We start from the raw sequence: 25,784 nt of genomic DNA on the forward strand, positions 1-25,784 counted from the left end.
GGTATATATCTGAAGGAAATTAAATCACTGTCTAGAAGAGATATCTGAAACCCCAAGTTTATTGAAGCATTATTTATGATAGCCAAGACATGGAAACAATAAGAGAAATGTGGTATAACTATATATAGTGAAATATTATTCATTCATAAAAAAGAAAAGTATGCCATCATAACAACATGGTTGGACTTTGAAGGCATGCTAAGTGAAATAAGCCAGACAGAGAAGGACAAGTGTTATCTGATCTCACACTGAAATCTAGAAAACAAACAAACAAACCTCATAAACACAGAGAACAGACTGATGGTTGTCAGAGGGAGTGGGGTAAAATGTGGAAAGTAGTCAAAAGGTACAAACTTCCAGTTATAAAATAAATATGTTATGGGGATTTAATTTACAGCATGGTTCCTAAAGTTAACAATAATGTGTTGTATAATTTAAAGTTGATAAATGAGTAAATCTTAAAAGTTCTCATAAGAAAAAAAATTGTAACTATGTGATGTGATAAATGTTAACTAAATTTATTGTGAATATATATATATATATATATATATATATATATATATATATCTCAAAGCATCATGTTGTATACCTAAAACTAATACAATGTTCTTAAATCAATTATATCTCAATAAAAGAGAGGAGGGACAAACAAAAAGGGGAACTCTACAGGTATCTAGAAGACAAAGGAATTTCAACCACCCTTTTGCCAGCAGAAATCACACCTGAAAAACCTATTAATGCTTTCAGTAAAAATCTGCCACCATCAAGAGGTCAAAGAAATACACTCTTGAGAATAAAATTTAAAACTCCACATGGAAACCTGTAAGGGTGGCTTTGCATGATGCTGTAATGTCACAGGGCATCTGGATTCCTAGCTATTAATTAAGCAGGAAATAAAATACTAAAGCAAAGATTCTACAGTTCATCATTTTTGTAAGCTATTTTTTACCAGTCTTTCATGTAAAACAGAGAATATATATACAGTGTGGGGCAAAAGTAGGTTTACAGTTGTGAGTACACAAAACAGTTTATTCTTGTATTATTATTAATTAATTATTTTCCATAGGGATGACAGTAAATCTACTTTTGCCCAGCTCTGTATATTAGAAGGCAGTCTTCTCTAATAGGTGAAAGAAGAGTGGGGGTTAATTCCTGGGCTTGGTGCAGATATTTCATTTGTTTCTCAGCCACTTGAGCCAGTATCATGACCAGAAGGGAATTTAGGGAGGAAAAAGGAAGAAGAGCAGGAAGAAAAGGAAAGCGGCAAACTTCCAAATTTTCACAATTTCTTTCTGGAAGGTACACACCCCTCTGTGAAAGGGCTAAACACTTCTCTTAGTAATAAAATCTGCTTTTCATGGAAAAGACAGAGTACAAACCCTCTTTCTTCTATTATCCTAAATATCAACCACAAACACTAAAACCAAATTAGTCTAATGAATCAAAGTGTTCAGACAGCTGCTTACATCACAAGTAGCAATGGCTTGTCGAGAGCACATAGGCATACAGAAGTGAGTTTCTGCCCTGGCCATGCAGTACCCTTGGGGAAATGGAATAAAAGCCCACACAGAGGGATGTGACCTGGGTATGCAATGAATGACTATATAAACTATCCTCTAGGAACCCTAGTAGTTAATACTTTCCAAATGGTCTGTCACTCAAACCCAGATCCTTAGAGAGTCATGTCACTTACACCACAACACAACACTAGATGAACACCAATCCCAAAAGAGCAGCTCCTCCTCCCGCAATTAATTTAGCAGGAATATAAATGTATGTCTTGGTTGTATAAATACTGTTATGGTCACGGTATTTTATACAAGTTTTCCTGTAAGTGATACATTACTCTTTGAAACATTATTAATATACATTTAGCAAGATAAATTGAACAGTAAATCAATAGGGCCCATTCACTCAGATTATGCAAGAGGAGAGCTTTCAAAAGCCCAAATATAATTTTAAATGCTAACTGAAAAATAGTTTATTAAAATAGGAAAAGAGAAATTACATTTGAAAGGTTATTTTTACAAATAAAGCATGTGTGCCTAAGGTTATATAACTGTTCATGCAAACATAAAATTCAAAATAAAAAATACAAAATCTGATCTGGTCCATTAATAGCAAAGAAAAAACAAAATAAAAGGTACATATGCAACACTTTCCAATCACACTTCAATTAATTTTGCTAAGTGCAGTGCTAGCCAGTTATCTAAATATCTAACTTCTGACAGTCACAACCAGTCAGGAGTCAACAGTAAGCCAACAACTCTTTCCAAAACCATCACAAAATCCGAACACTAAAATCCATATCCTTCATCATTAAAAAACAAGTTACATGTTGTAAACTGGGTACAATCCCTTTGTAAAATTGGCAGTATCTTCTTTAGTCAAATAATACCTTGTGACCCAGCAAACCCACCCTAGCTAGGCACATGCCTATGGCAGGGGTCAGACAACACCAACCAAAGGCCAAATTGCTGGCTGCCTATTTTTGTGTGTGCTGCATGCTAAGACTAACTTTTACATTTTTAGATAGTTTTTTAAAAATCAAAAGAATCATATTTCATGACGTGAAAACTATATAAAATTCTAATTTAAATGTCCATAAATAAAATTTTATTGACATAGACAGTCCATGTTCATTCATTTACGTCTTGTCTGTGGCTGCTTTTATGCTGATGCTACTGTGGTGAGGTGCTGGGTGCAGTCTAGTCCTGGAGGAGGGAACTGTTTACTACACAGGCCTTTCCAGAAGCAGCTGGTGACCTCTGCACTATGGATATGCATAGATGTAGTTACCAAAACACATATTCAAAAAATGTTCATAGCAGCACTATTCAAAATAGCCACGAAAAAACCTGTAAATTACTCAAATGTCCATTACGAGTAGAATGGGTAAATTGCCATTTATTCATATTATGGAATAATATGTAGTAATGATAATGAACAAACAACAGCTACAGAAGACACCATGGGTGAATAACATAAACTCCACGTGGACCAGACAGATAGGAGAAAAAGGATGTGAGAGTCCACGAGTCAGGGGTCATCCTCCACTCCTAGGTTCACTCTCAGATCCTAGCCAAATGGCCCTCATAACAAGACAGCTTACTCATTTAAAACCAGAAGGAAAATCTCTCTCTAGTCTGCTATGGAACAGTCTTATATAATGTAACAGAACCATAGGAGTGACATTCCATCATCTTCCCAGGTCTTTCCTGCATTTGAAAAAGGGTCATACAGCACTGGCCAGTTTTGCTCAGTGGTTAGAGTACTGGCCCACGGACCAGAGAGTCCTGGGTTTGGTTCCTGCTAAGGGCACATACCTTGGTTGCAGTTTGTCCCTGGCCCTGGTTGGGGTTGTGTGGGTGGCAACCACTCGATGTGTCTTTCTCACATCGATGTTTCTCTCTCTCTCTCTTCCTCCCTCTCTCCCTCCTGCTCTATTTGAACATAAATGCAAAAATGTTCTTGGGTGAGGATAAAAAAGAAGGGAAGAGAGGGAAGAGAGGAAGGGATGGGGAGGGAGGGATGGGAGGGAGGGAAGAGGGGAGGGAGGGCAGGCAGGCAGGCAGCGTGTCCACAGAAAGGGACATTCTTGAGCCATCTTAGAACTATGCCTCCCACAAAAATGAATAAAGGTTAATTTACTTCTTGAAGGTATTTACAACAGATATTTAACAGATATTTTCTCACTTTTAAGACACTTCAAATCTGAAGTTTTATAGACCTAATATTAGCTAAAACTAAGTTTTTTCCCAACTAGAAAAAGAAACTAAATTTTTTTCTATGAACTTTGTTTTCTACCAATAAAAAATTGTATATATACCTAGTTACAGTTAAGCAAAATAGTTGAAGGAATATTCAGTTGCAGGAACAGATTAAAGTAGATTTTATTATGCCTGTCCTAAAAATATCTCCCTCCCTCCCTTCCTTTGTTCATTCCTTCCTTGACTGGCGTGCTCTGAAAAGTACTGAGGAGGCAGTACTACAGGTAGATTAAAGAATTTGGTCCTCCCTCTCTAATCTTATACTTCAATATTGGACTAACAAAAGAAGTTATTAGCCTGGCAGAATATAGAAAAAGATATATATATATATATATATATATATATATATATATATATATTCCTTTCATTCGTTTTATGCATGAAATTACATATAAATAGATGATTATGCAGAACAGAAGCTATAACAGCAATCCATAGTATTCATCAATCAAAGAAAGAATGGCTTCTTCAGCTTTGTGGATTCCTACCAGAACCCTGCAATGCTTTACTTCATAATTAACATCTACACACACACATACACACACACACACAGTTACCAAGTCATTTCTATGGGGAGCTGAGATTAAGATGATGCCTATACCTCTCTGCACTTCTCATGGTTTCTGACACACACAACAGGCAGGTCTTCAGTGTTTGATGAATACTATGTGTTCGTATAAGATGTGACAAATAACAACATTAGAATGACGAGAGATATGAGCTAAGCCTAAATTATTTTCCCTTTTGGAAAATAGCTATTTTTTTCTAATTCTGATATTTTTCTTGTTTGTTTTGAGCAAGGACAACGTGGCACCGAGTCTTCTCAACCTGAGGCAGCACTTACTATAGACATAAGGACTGAATAAATACTGTTGTGCTGTGTTCTGTTTTGGACAGTACCGGTGCTCTCCAAACTCAGTCCTGGGTTACCACTTACAGCCTGTGACCTTAGGTGAGTTCTTAACCTTGCTCTGTTTTTGAAAGTAGAAACAATAGCACTTATCTCAAGCAGGAGTGCAATAAGTGTTACATATTTATGTTGGTATAATTATAACACAGAATTATTTCTCAATAGGACTAAACTTCTTTTAGAAAATAGTTATCTCTTCTGAAATGGATCTTCTTGGAGACGGCCTCATCCAGCTGAGACACAGCCCACACTAGACTAATATTGATGACCTCAGATGTGCTTTTTAACATTATCAATACATAGGATCATTTTAACTAATTTTTTTGATTAGTGATACATTCACATGGAATGGAATTCAAACTGCACAGAGAATACACGGGGACCATGCTCTTCCCCACTCTTATACCCCAGGCAGCAGGCCTTCCCCAGAGGCTCCAGGGAATCCCCGCAGAGACACAACTACAAATGAGTGTATAATTATTGCATTTCCTCTCCTCTTTGTACACACGATAGTACACCATGACTACCATTTGAGCCCTGTTTCTTTCTTTTCTCTTTCCTTCTATGCCCTCCCCTCACTTCTTCTCCCTTTCCCTTCCCTTCTTTCTTCCTTCTTTCCCTACTTCTTCTCTCTCCCCACTCCCTCCCTCCAGTTAATAACATTTCTGGGGCTCATTCCATATCAATATATAAAGAGCTTCTTCAAGTTTTATGTTATAAAAGTCCATTGTGTAGATACACACTAATTTATTTAACCTGTCCTCTTTCATGAGCACTTAAATGGTTCTCAGATTCTTTCAATCTCTGGCTTCTGCCAACAAGCTGAGATGAATAATGCTGCACTTACAATGAACCTTTCAGTTCTGGTTGAGGGAGAGGATAGACATTCATAATTGATTCCCATTTACACATTAGAAACAGTGCTAAACCTTCCTCACAACTTGGGTTCTAAATAAACTAAGTTCTATATGAAACTTAAATGTGGCCAAATATCTCCTCTCTTTCCAGGGAGACAAGTGCACGAGGTGTTAGTTCTTGAATGTGCATTTATTAGCATTTTTTTTGAAAAAAGAAAATAAGAATGAATAAGTAAATATATATGCACATATATTCATTCATTCATATATATATTTATATACATATATAAGTATTCGTGGTGTGTGTGTGTGTGTGTGTGTGTATTTTTTATTCTTATATCTGAGGTCATTCCACCCAGAGACGAGAACTAATTTAAAGGTACTTTCTAGTGAGCAATTTAAGTAACAAAAGTCACAAGTGGCTATAGAATTATTCCGAGTGCTCTCAAATGTCACAACCAAGGAGCAGTTTTGATGGACTTTTTCTGAAAATAAGAACCTTAAGGGCATGTCATGTTTTTGCCCATGTCAGTACAATGGGGTGAGGTGTGTCAGGTCCTTTTTCACAGAATCATGAGGTGTTTCTCGGTGAAATGCAAGTGCAGAACAGCAGTTCAGAGAATATGGTCTGTAAACTCTTTGCTACCATCCCACAATAAGTACTGACATTAAATGCAAGTACTCAGAAATTTCAAGAGCAATTGGACAAAGTAATTTTATGACCACAGAGCCTAATAATAAGATGCTGAGACTTGTATTTTTGTGTGTCTCTTATATTTCATTTTGTTGTTCTACTAATTCATCTGTATTATATTTTACAGACATAGTGTACAATGGATTTAGAAAAAATACACTTGGCCCTGGCTGGTGTGGCTCAGCTGGTTGAAGTGTCATCCTGTACACCAAAAGGTGGCAGGTTCAGTTCTGGTCAGTGCACATACCAGAGTTGCAGGTTTGATATCTGGTCAGGGTACCTGAGGAGGCAACAAATCAATGTCTCTCTCTTACGTTGATGTTTCTCTCTTTATCTCTCTAAAATCAATGAAAAACATAACCTCAGAGAAAGATTGATTAAATAAATAAATAAGATTTTCAAAAAGAATAGCTGCATTTGAAAGGTTGTCACCTTTAATAAAATAAAGTAAAAAAATTTACCAAGGTACCAGGTTAAACATTGAGAAAACAATCAGAAATGCTGAAAGTCTTCTTTGTTAAAAGGCAAATTCAAAAGTTTATGAAAAACCATAAGGGCAATGCCATTGTGGTTTTAATGAGAACAATGTCAAACATTTGGCTGATTCCAACTTCAACAGCACTACGGTCATTATCAAAACACCAGATCAGGGTTAGCTGTACTTCTATTAATCTAATGAACCAGTTGTCTGGCTTCAGTAGACATTTTTTAAATATCACTGCATACCTGGGGGCTGTGACTGAACCAGTTGTGAGCTCTCCTGTACCACCTTGATTACATTAAGGCTTCCCTACAGGAACGTTTTCCATCTGCATCTCATATGGCATGATAACGTCGGTAATTTATGCTTTATTAACCCAATTAAAATACAAAAATATGTCAAGTAATGGAAATCAGCACAATTAGAAAAATTCCTTAAAATAAAATATACTCTTAATTCAAAAAATATATATTTATAATATAGTTCCAAGACCTTGGTTACCTAAGAGGTTCATGAATTCTAACTGCTAAACTGGGAAAATGTTGATTAAATTACTGGAGATGATACGGTTTCAATCCTAGGTATTGCATCAATTTAGGCTTAAAACATCGGTAGGCACACTAGGTAGAACAGTGGATTTCTAGAGAATTTACAGACTGAGCAGTAAGTGATCCTAAATTAAACTTGCAGACAAACTTGAGAAAATATTTTGATTTTCACAGTCCCAGCACAGGGCAGATACTCAAACACAAAATTAATGCTCCCTTGTAAACTAAGTGAGCACTTTAAATCCTTCAAATCATGGCCTGTACTGGAAAACGGGAAAAGAGAATAGAGTTTAATACATCTCTTTAGGGGCTAATCTGATTTACATTAGATAAGGGCTACATAGAATAAACATCTTTCCATTTTTTCTTCCCTTTGTTCTAAAAGACTTACTATGACCTAAAATCTCTACCCTAAAAGCAGACAGTTGAAGAAAGGTACATATAAGAAACAAAAAACAGAAAGACTCATTTTGATATGAGAAATATCCCAATGTTTTTGATCACCTTCCTGAACTGAGATCAGAGACCTATCACCAGCTTCACTAACCAAGAGAAAAGAGATAAAGGGGCGATCTGCAATTTCATTAGAGAAAGAAAAGGTATGCTAAAAACTTATACTGGGAAAGGCCATTAAAAAGGTTCACCCTGCTCTGGCCAGTTTGGCTCAGCGGTTAGAGCATCAACCCGTGGACCAAAGAGTCCCAGGTTTGATTCCAGCCAAGGGCATGTACCTCAGTTGCAGTTTGTCCCCGGCCCCGGTTGGGGTTGTACAGGTGGCAATCGATCGATGTGTCTCTCTCACACAGATGTTTCTCTGTTTCTTTCTCTCTCTCTCTCTCTCTCTCTCTCTCTCTCTCTCTCCCTCTCTCTCTCTCTCTCTCCTCCTCCCTCCCTCCCCCTCCCTCCCTCTTTCCCTCCCATTCTACCTGAAGATAAATGTAAAAATATCCTCAGGTGAGGATAAAATAAAATAAAAAGGTTCACCCCAAGTTAAAAGCTCTAATAAAAAGTTATGGCCCATGACAGTGAAGGGGAACAAAGGCTGTCACCCCAAAATATGTTTTGGGAGGATATTGATTATATTAAACTGATTTTTTGTTGTTGTTGTTTTGGTTTTTTAATTTAGAGAGAGAGGAAGGGAAAGAGAGAGAAACATCAATGTGAGTGAGAACCATCAATCAGCTGCCTCCTGCACATCCCATACTGAGGATTGAACCCACAACCCGGGCAGGTGCCCTGAACAGGAATCAAACTGGCGACCTTTTGGTACATGGGCTGACACTCAACCAACTGGGCCATACAGGCCACCAGCCAAGCCTTAAGTTAGTTATTTTTGAGGAACAAAGACTCATAAAGAGTCTTTAACCTTTTCCCTAACTGAAAAGAATTTAAGACACAGGATCTGCTCCAGGAAAGAAAATACCATCACAGATAACTATAGTTTAATATGAACTAAGTGTGACAGAAAAAATCTAGCAAGGACCTTCTCTGTGTCACAATGTGAAGATGGTCCAGCAAGCATTTGTTTGCCACCTCCATGCAAATGTCCTCCTTGCCCTTTGAAGTCTCAAACCACAAACTCTTCTTCCTAATTATTCTTAGCTCAAGATGGTATAACAGCCTTAAATGCCTGGGGTTGAGACTATGGAACCCTTTTATTGACATACATAATGCAGTTGGTTATTTTCTTGTATTAATCTGTCTCATATCAATTTGATCATTAGACCAGAGAACTTAGAAGGACAGAAAAACACACTTCTCTCCCATACAATAGGTATTGCTAAATCCAGCAGCAGCTGTTCCGCTCCCATCTATTTCTGCATTGAAATATTAACAAAAACACAGAAATAGAGACCAACACTTTGAGATTTAGAAATATGAATGATAGTGAACCAGATGCTAAGAGACGTTTCTATTAATAAAACTATTGACAGGTAAGTGTCTGTGAAAATAATAGCAAGGTTAGATAGAAAGACAGATTTCTACCCATGCCTCTCTGACCCTCACTGCTGAATCTTCTAGGAGAGCCCTCCTTTCTGAAGTAGTCTAAACTATTTCATCGTCCCAACCCAACCATCCCCATTGCACACTGTGTTTTAGCACATAAATGGTGTAGCAGGGAGGAGCAGAGGGAGGGAGAGCTACCCACACAGTGTCCTATAGAGAAGAGTTTTTCTTGTCGTATTTATTCCAAGGTAAAAAATGCAGATGTTTCTATTTATTACTAATAAATCTTCCTTTATATAATCCCATAAAGTGCAATAGGAACAGGCCATCTCTCTTCAGAAAAGCAAGCTGAGTTAGACAAATGACTGAAAGATACCAAGAATTTGGCAAAGGGCAGTCCACTCAGACCAGTCCTTCAGCCTACAATCTGGCAAAGAATTCTAACGAGAAAGAAAGCAAGAACTGTTGAAAACCAAAGAAAATTCCCAACCAGGTAAAAACAACAACAAACAACAAGCACAAGTAACCAGGAACCTAAGCAATAAGAATACCAAGAACATTAACAAACATCAACCAGCATCGCTAACAACAAACAAGCAAGGCCACCAGCAAACAATGTAAACAAGTAACAACAGTCCACAACAAAAGCCAACAAGAGGGACTCTCTAGGCAAAATGATTTGCAATGCAAAATAAGGGGAAAGGTGTACTCAAGATAGCAGAAATAAAGTATTTTACTCTATTACGTATTGTAATAGAGCAAAATATTAGCTTCAATTAAGTAACAGAAGTGAAAAAGAGAGATGAAACAGCTGATATGTGAGTGCAAACTCTGAATTAAATTCTGTATTAGAAGATGAAAGATCAAAATCTGTACTCCTAATAACCAAATGAGTGAAGCAGAAACCATCAGGAGATATAGTCATCAAATGCAGAGTGTGAAGACTGAAGAGATAAAAACAATGTAGGAAAAGATGACCAATACAGAGGAAGTAAAATGGAAAATTGAAATGAAAGGAAAAGGGTCCCAGAGAGGAAGAGAAGAAAATAGATCAGAGAGAAGCTACAAAGATTCAAATGGAAAGAAGCTGAAAAAAGGCCAGCATCTGGCAAGGAAAAGAGTCTCTCTGACTAGGAAGGCAAAAGGAGAAGGAAAATTCAGTTAAAAATTTAAAATTTTAAAAATAAAATTTAAAATTCTATAGGTATCAAAATAGAAGGGTAAAATATTTACAAAGAAAAACTATTAATTAGACTGATATTTTCCTTGGCAATACTGAACCAGAAAATAAGTGACATTCATAACTTATTGAGAGGCAAAAATCAAGAGCAAAAAAATTCTACACCCACACGGTTTTCCATTTGCAAAAATACCAAAAGACAGTCACAAACTCACTCTGAAAAGAATTACTCTGAGATGATTTAAATAAGAGATGATATAAACAAGGAAAGTAAGAATGGAGGTGGGATAGTGGGATGGTCTAAAATGAGTGGCAGGTAAGCAGTGTAACCATTTCAAAATAAACACTGTTCTTATTGTTAGAAATAAGGTTATGAAAATTAAATGTCAAAGTAGAGAGGAAAATTAAATAATATTAATAATAGCATATAAAACCTCTCATTACATCAACAACCGTAAAATGGATGGCAGATGAGTGAGATAATTACTGGAAAAATAGCAGGTAGAATTGAACTGAGTTCAGATAATTTGCTTTAGCAAACATGCATTTAGTACCTCTATAAGCAAGGTACCATGGGACATAATGGTGAACCACAAACATGGTTTTTAATGAGGGTAATTATGAGACTAAACAACTTAAGACAGTTTAAATAATCAAGGGGACAAATAAAAGAAAGATAACTTCTACCTTTCAGAAAAGTTTTACAACTGATAAATTGTGAAAGGCTGGGCCATGGTACAGGAACAGCAGATAGATTTTTGTTCTCTCTTTTTTTTTTTTTTAAATTCTGAATGTAATCCAACCAGCCTACTTCAGTGTTAACCTATGGCAAAGTTTACTTGTGCTTAAGTTTTAACCTCCTCCTATTTTATAGATCTCTGCTCACGTAGATCACAAAGGAAATAAATATGAAGCAGGGAGGCACACAAATATGTACACATACCCCTCAGTGGTGGTGTTCACATAGCTTTGGACCAGTACCACAAATAAACTACAATTCTACCAGGAAACATTTGCAAACAGAGCTCAAAGACACATCAAGTGTCTTCCAATTTAAAATGTCAAAATGTTTGGTTATTAGCTTCAAGTTGGCAAAGTTCTACTACAGAAGCTTTCCCAACAAGACAAACAACACACACACACACACACACCTACCTCTGCCCAACAGGCTCTTCTCACCCTGCTCCAGTGCCCCATGTTACACTATGGTTCCTGTCTGACTGTTATAACCATGTATCATCTCACCCCTGGGCTATGAGCTGTTTGAGAATAAGGACAGTGTGTCATGCAGGTTTGTAACCCCAGCACTAATAGCACCTGGTATATGGAATACGCTCAACAGATGATGTGGGGCTGAACTAAGCTTTAAGTAAAAAGAAATACATGACATTTGGAAACAAACATCACAGCTTTGTTTTCAGATCCATATTTTAATTGACAGGAGCTCAGTTCTGAAGAGACTTGAATGTGCCACTTTGGAGAGAAAGAAATAAGTAACATGATGTGAGCAGGTTACACCTCACTGTTTTCCACCACAGAATGCTGCAATTTGTTTTAAGTGACAAGTAATGTGAGAGTATAAAGAGTGCAGGGCAGCATGGATGATGACAATGTCATCTAAATTCCTGCATATTTTCAGAACAGTTGGGTTAATCAAAAATCTCTATATCAATGTTTCTTCCACATTACATAGAAAATAAACTTGTCAGCATATATTCTGCAAGCTGCCTTCCAAACTCACATAGGAAAAAAAAAATGAGAAAAAAGACTGAAATATAGTAAGTCATTTAGCATCTCATGTGGCTAATGTCTTTAGAGAAAACATTTCTATAATTGTAACTTCCTTATTTGGCCTTCTAATGGAAGACATTTATAGCAGCAAATGCAAGATGCTGCTAGACTTGGGAGACATAAAAACACATTTCATACAATAATGAGGAACAGGAAAAAAAATAGCTCCTCTAGCCATCAAGAAAGTTTATGAAGCATACACAACTGTACTTCTCTTAGTATTTAAGTTTTCACTGATAGTGATTGTTAATAAATCATAACTGACCCAAAACAGCTCTCCTAAGTAAATTTGAAGACTTCCTTCTTTGGATCATTATGCCATTTCCATGAAACTGAAATCAGTACTACAGTCAAAAAAATCTTATTCCTCAGAATATTTTGGCAAGTTTATTTAAATCCCTGTCTTGTGAACTTAGCAAACAGAAGTCAGGTGAGGAAGTAATTATTAAACAAACCTTATCTCATGCTCACACTATCCAGTTCTGGTGAATACTACATACCCAGTGCACATAAAACATTCACATCTGTACAAAGAATTGAGAACCAAAATGGTTTCATGTACTTCAATATTCAGTATTTTTATTTTTATTGATTTTTTTTTTTTTTTTTTTTAGAGAGAGAGAGAGAGAGATAGAAACATCGATGTGAGTGAGGCACATCGATCAGCTGCCTCCTGTACACCCCCTTCTGGGGATTGAGCTCTTAACCCAGGCATGTGCCCTGACCTGGAATCAAACCAGGACCTCTCAGTCCATGGGATGATGCTCAATACACTGAGACACACTGCCAGGCAATATTCAGTATTTTTAAAATAAGTTAATGTTGCCCAGTTGGTGTGGCTCAGTGGCTGAGCATCGACCTATACACCAAGAGGTTGCCAGTTCAATTCCCAGTCATGACACATGCCCAGGTTGAGAACTCAATCCACAGTGGGGACACCGGTGTACAGGAGGCAACCAATCAATATTTCTCTCTCATTGATGTTTCTAGCTCTCTCTCCTTTCCCTTCCTCTCTCTCTAAAAAATAAATTAAAAAAAAACAAAACATTAAAATAAGCTAATACTTACCTCTTTTGAAAGGAATACCTAAGATTTATCTAGGTTCTGGTATGAATCTTCCCACTTCTCCTAAAACCCATAAAAAGCAACTAAAAGAATAAACAAAGTATTTTATGATACCTATTTCAAATAATGTGAAAATGTGGGAGTACACTCACACCAGCAGAATCAATGGCAGTGGAAATAACAACTGTATGCAAGGGACAGAATGCAACAGGGAAGAACAGGGGGAGAGGGACAGTGAAGAACATTATTAGTAGCAGACCCAGAAGACACCAGCAAAAGGTATTCACCACCAGATGAAAAGGGGCTCTTCCTTTGATGGAAATGCTTTGGGCAGGTCTGCAAATGAACAGGGTAGAGCAGGAAACACTGGAAGTAGAGCAGGAAGTAGAGAGAAAAGGCATGAAAGGAAAGAAACTGCCCATTCCAATAGCAGTAGTAGAAGATACCTTATGCGGAGAAACCAGGGTTAAGTCTCCTACCCTCACAGGACCCTGCTACTAGTAGATAATTCAGGAAAACAAAGATAATTCAAATAGAAACAAACATACACGCACTGTATAATCACCATATACACTATAAAAATTATTTCTCACCAGAAAATATAGCCACAAGCTAAAAAGTTGCAATAAAACCTTCCAAGAACTTAAAGATATGACTAGACAACAAAAGAAGAGAATAAAATATGCACAACACCGGAAGAATAATATAGAAAAAAATAATTAATAAGGACTAAAGTAAAAAAAAAACACATGAGAAAACAGATTCTAGAAAGCACAGTAAAGGATATAAAGAAGAGAAAAGCTATGAAAATGAAACAGATATGAAGGAAGGACAAAAGGTGATAGATACAAAAAAGTCAAAGGAAAAAGAAATTTATTACATATACACACACACACACACACACATACATACATATGTGTGTGTGTGTCTATATATATTTGCATCTAAGAAAACCAAAACAATAAAACAGATCAAATATTTGAAATCCCTGAAATAAAGTATTCCTGTAAATGAGGGGGTGGCAAAGTGGAACCCAGAGGCCGAATCCGCCATGTCCATTTGCACACATGTCATCTATGGCAGGCTTTTGCACTGCAACAGCAGAGATGAGTAGCACAGCACATGGCCTATGAAGCTGAAACAACACTCTGGTCTTCTACATTAAAAGTTTACTCATCCCCGCTCTAAACTATAAATTGAAAGGCACACCATATGCCTGGAAACATCAAAACATGCACTAGGGAAATCAACAGAATTTAAAGATGAAGAATCTTTCGGGCAGCCAGTCAAAAAGACCAAGTCACTTACATGGGAAAATAAATCATGTTGGCAACTGATTTTAACATCAATATTCAATGCCAGAAAATAATGGAGCAGTACCTACAAAGAAAGAAAAAAGGACCTAGGTATGCCTGCTTTCAGGGAGTATTTATCCTGAGACCTTCTCCAGAGAAAAATACCAAAGGTCAACTTTAGCTAAACAAGATGAGAGAAACTTCAGCATGGACTAATGAAGAGCCAGAAGTATTATTTCACGTAGAACCGAGACTTCAACACAAGTGGGGAGAGAAATCACTGAATAGCATGTACATGTTACTACACTGACAAGACAGCAACAGCACAAGTCAGCCACTTCATAGGTAACAGCTGAGGCAGAAAGGATGGCATTTTAGGTTCATAAATCTTATTTAAGAATAAAAGTTAAACATTAAGAAATGTCACACAAGCGACCAAAAGTTCAGGTGGAAGAGAAGACAAAACTGGAGGAAGAAATTACAAGTTAATGTGATTGTTGCTCACTGCAGGGGACCAATAAACATGATATAAACTAAGGAAAATGGGAATGAGAGTCTGTTGTGATTCTGTTGCCATAAAAAAAAATCTACTAAAAGAAATACAGACCTCCCCCAAACAATGGAAGTATAAAGAGCATATTTCTAAGCAAACAGAATATATAGGGAAGATACTTTAAAAATGCACACACACGCATACATAAGCAATGCATAAGTCAGTCAATATCACAGAACTACACCTATCTTATTGTTCATATCTGTATCTATATCTATGTTTCACCTTAATTCAATGATTTTCAGATTAACAAAGCAAAACTCTTTTTTGTGTCAAGTACAAAAAGACTAACACAAACTGCATCAGAAAGATTCAAAATGAAGTTAGATGCAACAATATGTAAACCACAGGAGTACTGGGGTCATAATCTTAATATTAAACAATATAAATTAAATCAGGTAAACAGTGAGGCATAAGTGAGTGAGTAGACAAACAAGAGAAAAGTCTAAAAGTTCAGAAACATACTAAATACATTTGGGAATTTAACAAAGGAAGGCGTATCAGAACAGTGGGGTAAAGATCAATTTGTAAATATATGTAGTGTGACAACTGAACAGCCATTTAGAAGAAGAGAAAGTTGCCTCCATACTTTACATGGGACAAGCTATATGTGAGTCAAAGATTTAAATGCAAAATATAAAAATATGTAGATGTGATGAAAAATAAAGTACATTCCTTTATAATATCAAAGAAAGCCTTTTTATGATTCACAATCCAAAAGCCATAAAAGATTAATAAAATTGACTATAAAATCAGTGTGACTATATTATATGCTTTTAATATATATCCATACATACATTTATAAACACAAACATAGATAATTCACACATAAACACACATACATACACACACTAAAAACACAAGTTTAATATTGGGGAAAAAATATTTGCAACATAGACTACTGAAAAAGGATTAGAACATGAAGAACCCTAAATATTCAGGAAGAGGGATGACAAAAAAGCCCATAGAAAAATAATAAATTTATAGAAACAGATAATACACAGAAAAGAAAATAGAATTAACTGGCCGTAAGTAAAGCCTTTTCTTAAATTCACTCATAAGAGAAGTACAAGTGAAAACTACCATAATCCATTTCTGATCTATCAGACCGGCAAAATTTTTCAGTTTGATAATCTATTCTGTTGAGATAAAGCAAAGTGGTACAAACACTACAGAAAAAAATTGGCAATATCTTCCTAAATTACAGCATTTCTTATCCTTGACTCAGCAACTTTACTTCTTTTTTTCCTATGAATTTGCAGGAAAAAGCATGAAATGACTTTCACACACTCACACATACCCACACACACAGTTATTCGGTTATTCCTTATGATACTGTTTATACGTCAAAGATTAAAGAAAAGAAAACAACAACAACTAGCAATAGTGACATCTTGGTGCCATCTACAGTGGAAACAGTTTTATTCACAAAATGATGCATCATGAAATTGTAAAAAAGAAAAAAAATGAGGAAAATCTCTAATGCGTGTTAGGATATATTGCTAAGAGAATAAAGACAAGATGTAGAACAATGCATATATTTTCGTACCAAGTGTGAAGAATAAAAACACATTCGTATTTGCTTTCCAAAAGCATATTCAATTATTCATATTTCCAAAAGAAAAACTTAAACAATAAACCAATAAAAATGGTTACCTATGGAGGCAAAAATAAAAGTAAGATTTATATTTATATATCTTTCTATATTAATTTAGATTGCAGAACTGCATAAATATATATTATATATCACATACATATGTAAACACATATACACATATACACTTATGCATAATGTAATATATAAATATATAATTAAAAAATTTTAATGCTAAAATTTAAAACAAGCTGAAATAAATGAATTCAAGCATTCATCAAAATAAAAACATAACCACATAAACCATCAAATGAATTTATAGCACAGTACTTTGACTACATATCCTCCTTAAATAAAGCATTCTGGGGACAAAAGAGTGAAAAATGTATCTTCAACTTCATTTATTGTTTTTCTATTAGTTGTTAGTAAGACTCTTTGAAACAGCTTTCAAATAAATAAAAAATTGTAATCGGTTAATAGTCTTAGAAATCAAGATTTTTAGTGAAGGGAAGAGAAATATAATTATGCCAAAACCCAGTACAAGATATCCCACAATGGCATATTGATTATTTAATTAAATTCTGTTAAGTAACTGCCTGTTCTTGCCTTGTCCAAAGCTTGTATAAAGAAATGTAAAGCCTTCACTAACTTACTACCCAAGTCCAACCTTTACTTAGATTCCTTTCTAATGAGCACTGATTTGTCAATTTCTCGCATATTTATTGTTTCTCTCTAAAAAGCATTTTAAAATGGCTAGTTCTAACATTTCTTTGAGCCTCATTTATAATCTAAGCATCATATTATAATTTTCCCATGCTCACATATTAAATTTTTTGTGTTAATATAGTTTTGTGCCAAGTTTATTATTTTATTGTTAGTCTTGCTATCAGAACTAAAGAAGGATAGAAGGGGGTCAAATCTTTCCCTCCCTGATAGTTATAAAATTAAAAAAAAATTAAACACAAAGATTACATTCATGAAATGATTTATTCCGAAGCCACAGCACCCCAGCAACAATGAACACCTCAGTGTTCAGAGACGGGGCGGAAAGAAAAAAACCGGGCTCTGGAGACCAGGACATTAAACACTACACTCTACTACCTCTCGGCAGCATATCCTCTCCATGCATCCTTTCCTCGTGTTTTGTTGTGTTGTGTTTCCCAATTAGCTGGAGTGAAGAATATAAAGATGGACCTGAATTCACTTATCATTTTTAGTGACCTGAGAATGCTGCAGAACAGACAAGGCTTATCTACCGTGGTGGGACCTGCTCTCCACACTGTGCTAGGTTTCAGGGGTAGAACTGTCTATTTCTATAGCCTCTGGGATGGAACACATCTAGATGCCTGAAAATTCCATCCATGAATCAAATCAAGACACAGAAATGTAAATGAGGGTAATCCTCTCTCCCCAAGGTAATCTCTAACTACTCTCATTTACCAGTCTGTCCAAGCTCGACAAAGTGGGTTCTGGGTTAGAATCCCAGCAACCCCTTGCTCTTGCTGACAACACTGAAAACAACCGTTTATTTTGGTGCATGTTCTGGGAGACCTCTGGTCAAATTCCACTTGTGAGCAATGCCAAGCAAGTGTTTCCTTTGTTGTGGAAACAAAAGTAAATAAAAATTAACAAATTTTGCCAGTAATGTAATATTTCTAAATTCAGTATTCATTGCTGTCAAACAAAAAATTATATACATCCTGAAATGAACAGAAAACTTGTAAGGCTGCAAAATTTCTGTGAGCAATATCTCAGCCCAGAACTCTTACTCATTGCTATTTACTGGATAATTAAAACTAAAATTCAATGGTGGACTTTACTCAAATGAAGTTAGACTTAGGATTTAATGTCACCATAGCCCTTCATTTTGTTCAGGAGGGAGTGAAGGGAGTCCTGAACAACTCCTGCCTTTTTGAAGTTTTACTGCCTCACCTATGCAAAGCTCAACTATGGTTTGTAATCCAATATTCAACAGCGGGGCAGGTCATATGTGAATGCTATCTAAACTTACCGTGGACAGAAAACAAAAAGGACTATGAAATAATGCCTTGAAATGTCTTTGCCTCATGGAATCTTGAAGCTTCCAGCTCAAGGTGTTTCTCGTCACAGTAAGGTCTCCCCGAGATAAAGAACTGACCCTTGAAAGGAACAAGGACCTGAAACAGGCATCATAATAACAGAGGAAAGCTTCACTCCTGAGCTGTCCCTGCATCACTTGTTCAAGATCACAGTAAGAAAGATGGATGTAAAATCTTTTTATCATTTTGGGAAAAAAAAGTATTACCTCTACTACCCAAATAAAGCACAATCAAGAGGAAACCAGAATCAGTGTTTCAGGAGACAGGGAGGAGGGAAACTTAGTTTTCTTTTGGCTTCGTGAGATGCTACTTCTTTAATCAATCAAGAAATCCATTCAAGAGTCCCCCACAGCCCAGATTAAACAGTGTGGTTTTACTGTGGGCCAGTGTGCCAAGCAGCAGCTGCCGCGAGAGTGACCCACAAAGGCACGGGTGGCTGCAGAAGATGGATGCCAGCTAAAGGGTGGCAGGCACAGCAGAAACACCTGCCCAAATAGGCAAGTCTGGCAGAAGAACGAGCACGGTAGGAAAGTAATCTGGTTCTATATGTAAAATGCTGAATTAGGGACATCCTCACCTTCTCACAATTCTCACTTTTCCTATCAATTACTTGCTTTAGTTACTAGGCAATTGCTCATCCGAGGGTGGGCATGAAAATAAAGCAATTATTAAGAAAACAAATTCTATTATAAGAGTCAAACAGAAAGTCACTACTTAAATTCACATTCTAAAAACATTTCCGATACCAATTTTTGATTAATGGTCTGATGTGTATGGGCAGCATATGCTGTATTCTTTTTTTCCAGAAAACTCCGTCTTTATGAATAAATGTGGCTTAATATTCTAAAAATGGTATGCAACTGTTTGAAACATGAGGTTTAACAAAATACCAAGATAAATTCAGAAAACAGCTTACATTAGATGGGATGAAAAGTAAAGGAAGAAAGGGAAGGAGGGAGGGAGGAAAGGAGAAAGGGAGGAAACACACACACACACACATACACACACACACCCCTGCTGTCTAGCTATCCTACAGAAAAACCAGAGATTAATTAGATGATTTATGGAAAGTGCTCTGACTCTTTGAAAACAAGGTGCTATATAAATGGAAGGTATTAGTTTTCTTATTATTTTCAAAAGCATTTCATTCACTTCTGGATGAAACATCATACAACTAATATCCAGTCTGCTTTCTTTCAACAATAAAAATTAATTAAATCAGAAGTCTTTTAGAATTTTTATTAGGCAAACACCAATTCCCCATTCACCAAGTCTAATGCTTATATGAGTATCATTTTTTAACAAGTTCTTGGAGCCACAAATTCCTAACAAAGCATTTTAATATACATTTAATTACAGGCATATAGGTATTTCTGACTTTTGAGAATGATGCCCTCATCACCAAGACAACCATGTGCAAATATTATATTGACTACATACCTCGAGTAATAAGAGAACAAAATGTGGTCCCTGACCTCAAGGAGCTTGCAAATGTAAGAAGAGGACATATGCATGAAATATTAAATACCCACAAATCTCATACTCATTAACCAACACTGGCTGGAGTGGGTGGCACATGTTCTCCATGAACGAATTTTCCTGAAAGTCTCAGCCGTCTGTTACAAAGTTCTAAACCATTTCCTAAAATGGGATTATATTCAAGGGAAATTTTCTTAAAAAGAACAGCACACCTTAATTTGCTGGTTATGAATTTAGTACACGGTCATCTATCCCTGGGACTCTGAATCATCATTTTGGCCTCAGATGGCTAGAGTACAACTGAACTCAGTCTCTGCAGAAGGCTGGGGCCTCTGGAGGTGTTATGGAAGCTTCTTTCATCCTAACCAAGGAGCCATCAAAGTGCTAGTGTTTGTTTAAATTATTCTGCCTCTTTTCAAATTAGCAGCTTGTCATTTATTCCTGCTACCTGGACCTGCTCCTTACAGCTCCTATCCCACTTATAAATTGCTTGTGCTAATCTCCTGTGGGCTAGGAAACTCAGAAATCCCAAAGATGTGTACACAGAAGGACTCTCATGTAAGTTCCTGAAACACTCCAAATACTTTCCAGCCTTTCTTTGACCTTACCTGTGCTCAAAGGGCCTGGTCTGATTTAGTGCTCAGCTATTTTCTAGGTAAATGAAACTGTCAAATTCATGCCTCACTAATCCACTCAAAAATGCCTAGTTTAAACGAATAATGGTTCTTTCCACCCACCAGCTCAGCTTGTACCATTCCCTCAACAAGAGACTCATTTGAGTCTCCTGCCTATAACCCATGGCCTGCCCTGCTGAGATCAGTCCCACAGGGGAATCTGAGCGCTGTGCAGAGACAGGACGTTCAGAGAACATCTCTCCAGGAAGCTCATGACAAGGACTCAGACAGACGCTGGGATGTGTGGCTACAGCCCCCAGCTACAGCCTGGGAGGGGCCATTTTTATACCACCCTGTGAGCTCAACCTGTGCAACTCCCCCAAAGGGAGACTCATTTGACTTGTTCCTCCAACCACTGGAGGCCCGGTCCCACTGAGCTTACTCCTGCAGAGGAGCTGGCTGGCTGCACCCAACCTGAACCAGCGGTGCACTCCTTCTGGGGGAGCTAGGATCAGAGACTGGGACAGAGACTGAGTGGTATGGCTCTGGAGTAGGGACCACTTTCTCCCACTGAGTGCACGACTGCACCAAAGCAAGAGACCCACTAGCTCCATCCTAGTCGCCTCACCCTATAAAGCTCATGCCTTGAGAAAGGGTCTGTGGATTGCAGCCAGCCTAGGCCCATTCTACAGCCTTCTTATGGAAGGCTCTCCAGGAACACCAGGCAACCTCAGGGGGTGGCAAAGTGATGGGCAGGTAGAGTGAACTTCAGGGTGCCTTGGATCTGACTCCAGTTCAGAGCTTAGAGGAAGCCAACCCTTGTATACAACTTGGCCCCTCCAATGAATATCCAGGCCCAGTAGAGGCAGCTACAAACAGAGAATTGTGTGGTAGCTCAGAGAGGTAGCCCAAGGCCCATTACAGACAGCATCTGACATCCACCTGCATCAGAACGCCACCCAAGTAGCAGAACCAACACAACCAGAGGTGAGCTTCAGACCACACCAGAACTCAATCCAACTAACCACACAAGCAGCACACCCAAAGAAAGACCACGGCCGACACCAGACCCAGCTGCAAACAACTCTGTCTCAGGGGATAGCCCTTGAACAGCAACTCGTCTATACTGTGATCAAAGTCTATCTTTATAGTCAGCCAGCCTGAAGGCTAACCAAACCCATGAATGAGCCAACAGCATTCAAGACTCAACTACAGGAGTATGGCACACATAACCTACACAAGAGACATCCTGGTCCATCCAGCAGCTGTGGCACCCACCGTGACCCCTGCCCTCCACCCCCAGAATCAATTGGCAGCATACCAATCTCAGTTTTATACTGTTGTCAAAAGCAAAAGCCTGTGCTTAAATAAGAAATCAGCCCCCACTAGAGACATTCAAGCAAAAGTTGGACAACTACTTTTTCAGAACAGAAAGGAACTTCATACATCAGAAAAACTGACTAAAAAACATAATGAAAGAATATGGCTGCACAAGTGCCAGAATCTGATCAGACAAAACAGTTTCAAGAATTTCTTGGAACCTACAATAAACTTATAGAAACCTGCTTTATGCACTGTGTTAAAGACTTCAGAGGCCAGCAGTGTGGCTCAGTGGTTGAATGTCAACCCTTGCACCAAGAGGTCGCCTGTTCGATTCCCAGTCAGGGCACATGCCCAGGTTGTAGGCCCAGTCCTGAGTAGGAGGCATGCAGGAGGCAGCCAATCGATGTACCTCTCTTACATTGATGTTTCTGTCTGTCTCTCTCTTTCTCCTTCCTTCTGTCTCTGAAATCAATAAAGAAAAAAAAAATTTTTTTTAAAGACTTCACAAGAGAAATAAAACCTGAAGAGACCACATGTTCAGAACACTGCTTGCAGAAATATTTTTAAATGATGCAAAGAATATCCATGAGACTTCAGAAATATCATATTCAGCACAATGAAGCCCTGTCAGCCAAAGTAGGACTCCTTGGCCAGCCAAAATAAAGAAGTCCTGAAGAATGGACCTTCCATGAAAGACTGCCAAAAACTCTGCACAGCAAATGAGGGTTAATCTGATAGAACCCCATGAAAGCAGTAGCCACCATGTTAACCATCTATCATGACTCTTTAGCAAATGGAAACCACTGAACAAACAAAACTGCTATTAACCAGGGATAATTAAAATAGTAAATCCTATTGTAAATAAAATTAGTAAGATGCAACATTTGTTGAGGACTTATGATTCAGGAGCTTAATCACTTGATTAGAAAAACAGACCACTGTTTCTTTAATAGTGACTATTAAATATAAAGAAAAATATGTGTTCAAACTTAAATGAGATAGAAAAAATTTTGTTTCTAAAAATAAAATAAATGGAAATATCACTGGCAATTACAAAATGGCGGCAGAGTGAATCTCCCAGGACCAAACTGGAATTACAAGTAAAATAAAGACAAATCGTCAGGAAAAGGCAACAGGAAAGCAGCTTGTGAAGACCATATAACCAGGGACATTGACTTGATCGAGGTAGGATTGTGGAGGCACGAGAAAGGGGCTGGGAGCCCACAGAAGCAGCGGTTGTATCTGTGAGCAGCACCCTCGGGTTAAACTCCCAAACAGCTCCACAGCCCAGAGCCCAGAGAGATGCTAAAATAGCCACAGCCACTCACCTTGGGCTCTGGCATAGGGAGGGTGGACTAGAATGGAACTCTGTGGGGGCACTAGGTTTTGGAGGGCACTCATATATATTGCTGAGTTGCAGCCACGCAGGAGAGTGGCCATCATACCCCTTCTCAGGGCTCTGGAGAGAGGCAGCAGCCCCTCCCTCAAAGATTCAACCCCACCCAGGTGGGCATAGAAATGCAAATTGAGGATCATTAACAACCAGCATCTGCCCCACTCTTGGGAAATCTCCTAACCCTGAGCACCTCATGAAGATTTTCATTCAACTGAGAACCCAAGGCTCTGCAAGTAACGACTACTGATAGCCTTCAGGCAAAAAGCTAGAGGATAACTGAGCCATTCCTGGGCTAGCAACTCTAACCAGGAAAGTAAGACCTGACATTAGTGTTTAACGTGGGTCCTCCCTCACTGATCCAAACCCAGGAAAGGGAGCCACAAACAACAGAACACCAACACCCACAGGGAAAAACTGGCAGACTCCAAAGCCCACTGTGATAACCAAAATGGTGAAACAAAAAAACAAAAGCCACATGAAAGAACAAGAAACCTCTACTGAAGATGAGATAAATGTGGAGCAGTTAAGCAAATTAACAGAGCTAGAATTCAAAGCCATGATCTTGAGGAAGCTCACCGGCATAAGTAAGGACATCAACACCATGAGTAAAGACATAGAAATGTTGAAAATCAACCAAATGGAAATTAAAAACCACCAAGAAGAAATCAAGAATAACATATTAGAAATGAAGAACAAACTGGAAGGTCTAAACAGCACAGAAGAGGAAACTGAGGAACGGATCAGTGAATTAAAAGACAGGATAGAAAAAAATCAACCAATCAAAAAACCAAAAGTAAAAAACAATTAAAAAAAAAACAGGAAGTCAGCTTAAGAGAACTCTGGAACAACTAAAAACGTAATAACATTCGCATCATAGGAGTCCCCAAAGAAGAAAATGGGCAAGGGTTAGAGAATATATTTGAGAAATGGTGACAGAAACATTCCTAATTTGGTGAAGGAAGAAGGCATTCAAGTTCAAGAAACACAAAGAGCCCAAAGTAAGAAGAACCCAATCAGGCCCACACCAAGACACATAGTAATTAAAATGCCAAAAATTAAAGACAAAGAGAGAATCCTAAAGGCAGCAACAAATAAGCAACGGGTAACCTACAAAGGAAACCCATTAAGGCTCTCAGCTGACTTCTCAATAGAAACACTACAGGCCAGAAGGGAGTGGCATGAAGTAATCAAGGTCATGAAAAACAAGGATCTGAATCCCAGGCTACTCTATCCATCAAGGCTGTCATTCAAAATAGAAGGTCAAATAAAGAGCTTTCCAGACAAAACAAAAAAGGCTAAGGGAATATATTAACAACAAACCAGCACTGCAAGATATTCTGAAAGGACTGCTGTAATTACTAGAAGAAACAGGAAGAAAAATACAACCACACTAAACAAAAATGGCAATAAATAAGTACATATCAATTATTACCTTAAATGTGAATGGTATGAATCCTCTGATAAAAAGACACAGAGTAGCTGACTGGATAAGAAAGCATGACTCACATATATGTTGTTTAAAAGAGACCCACCTCACAACAAAAGACTCATATAGACTGAAAGTGAAGGGATGGAAAAAAACTTTCAAGCAAACACAAAGGGAAAAAAAAAAGCTGGGGTAGCAATACTCGTATCTGATAAAATAGATTTCAAAATGAAGGCAATAACTAGAGACAAAGAAGGCCACTACATAATATTGAAAGGATCTATCCAACAAGAAGATATAACCTTGGTAAACATTTATGCACCCAATATAGGAGTACCAAAATATATTAAAAATCTTCTGGAAGACTTCAAAGAAAAAATTGACAGCAATACAATCATAGCAGGGGACTTCAACACCTTGCTGAAATCACTGCATAGATCCTCAAGACAAAAAAATTAGCAAGAAAATAGAGACTCTAAATGAAGCACTAGACCAAATGAATTTAATAGATATCTACAGAGAATTACGCCCCAAAACTGCAGAATTCACATTCTTCTCAAGTACACATGGGACATTCTCAAAGACAGACCACATGATAGGACACAAACTAAAACTCTACAAGTTCAAGAAGACTGAAATCATATCAAGCATCTTCTCAGATCACAATGGCATGCAACTAGAAATCTACTGCAACAAAAACATGCAACGACATTTGAACACATGGGGACAAAATAGCATGTTATTAAACAATGAATGGGTTACCGAGGAGATCAAGAAAGAAAT

The 25,784-nt window shown here is 37.5% G+C and overlaps 2 protein-coding genes across 3 annotated transcripts in view; one reads left to right on the forward strand and one right to left on the reverse strand.

Moving 5' to 3' along the window:
• The window catches only part of KIF16B (kinesin family member 16B), a 342,743-nt gene that overhangs the window by 199,976 nt on the left and 116,983 nt on the right, over nt 1-25,784 (reverse strand). The window lies entirely within an intron of this gene.
• Nucleotides 22,339-22,842, forward strand: LOC118618572 (mitochondrial import inner membrane translocase subunit Tim9-like). 2 transcript variants are annotated; one of them, XM_036244895.1, is made up of 3 exons: nt 22,339-22,459; nt 22,679-22,705; nt 22,790-22,842. In XM_036244895.1, exons 1-3 carry the CDS (start codon nt 22,339-22,341, stop codon nt 22,840-22,842), a joined length of 201 nt encoding a protein of 66 aa, XP_036100788.1. The 2 variants fall into 2 exon arrangements, with proteins under 2 accessions (XP_036100788.1, XP_036100787.1); XM_036244894.1 differs by lacking the exon at nt 22,679-22,705 and having other exon boundaries at nt 22,339-22,457; nt 22,758-22,842.

Source organism: Molossus molossus, unplaced genomic scaffold (assembly GCF_014108415.1).
Source record: "Molossus molossus isolate mMolMol1 unplaced genomic scaffold, mMolMol1.p scaffold_m16_p_6, whole genome shotgun sequence".
Lineage (NCBI taxonomy): Eukaryota > Metazoa > Chordata > Mammalia > Chiroptera > Molossidae > Molossus > Molossus molossus.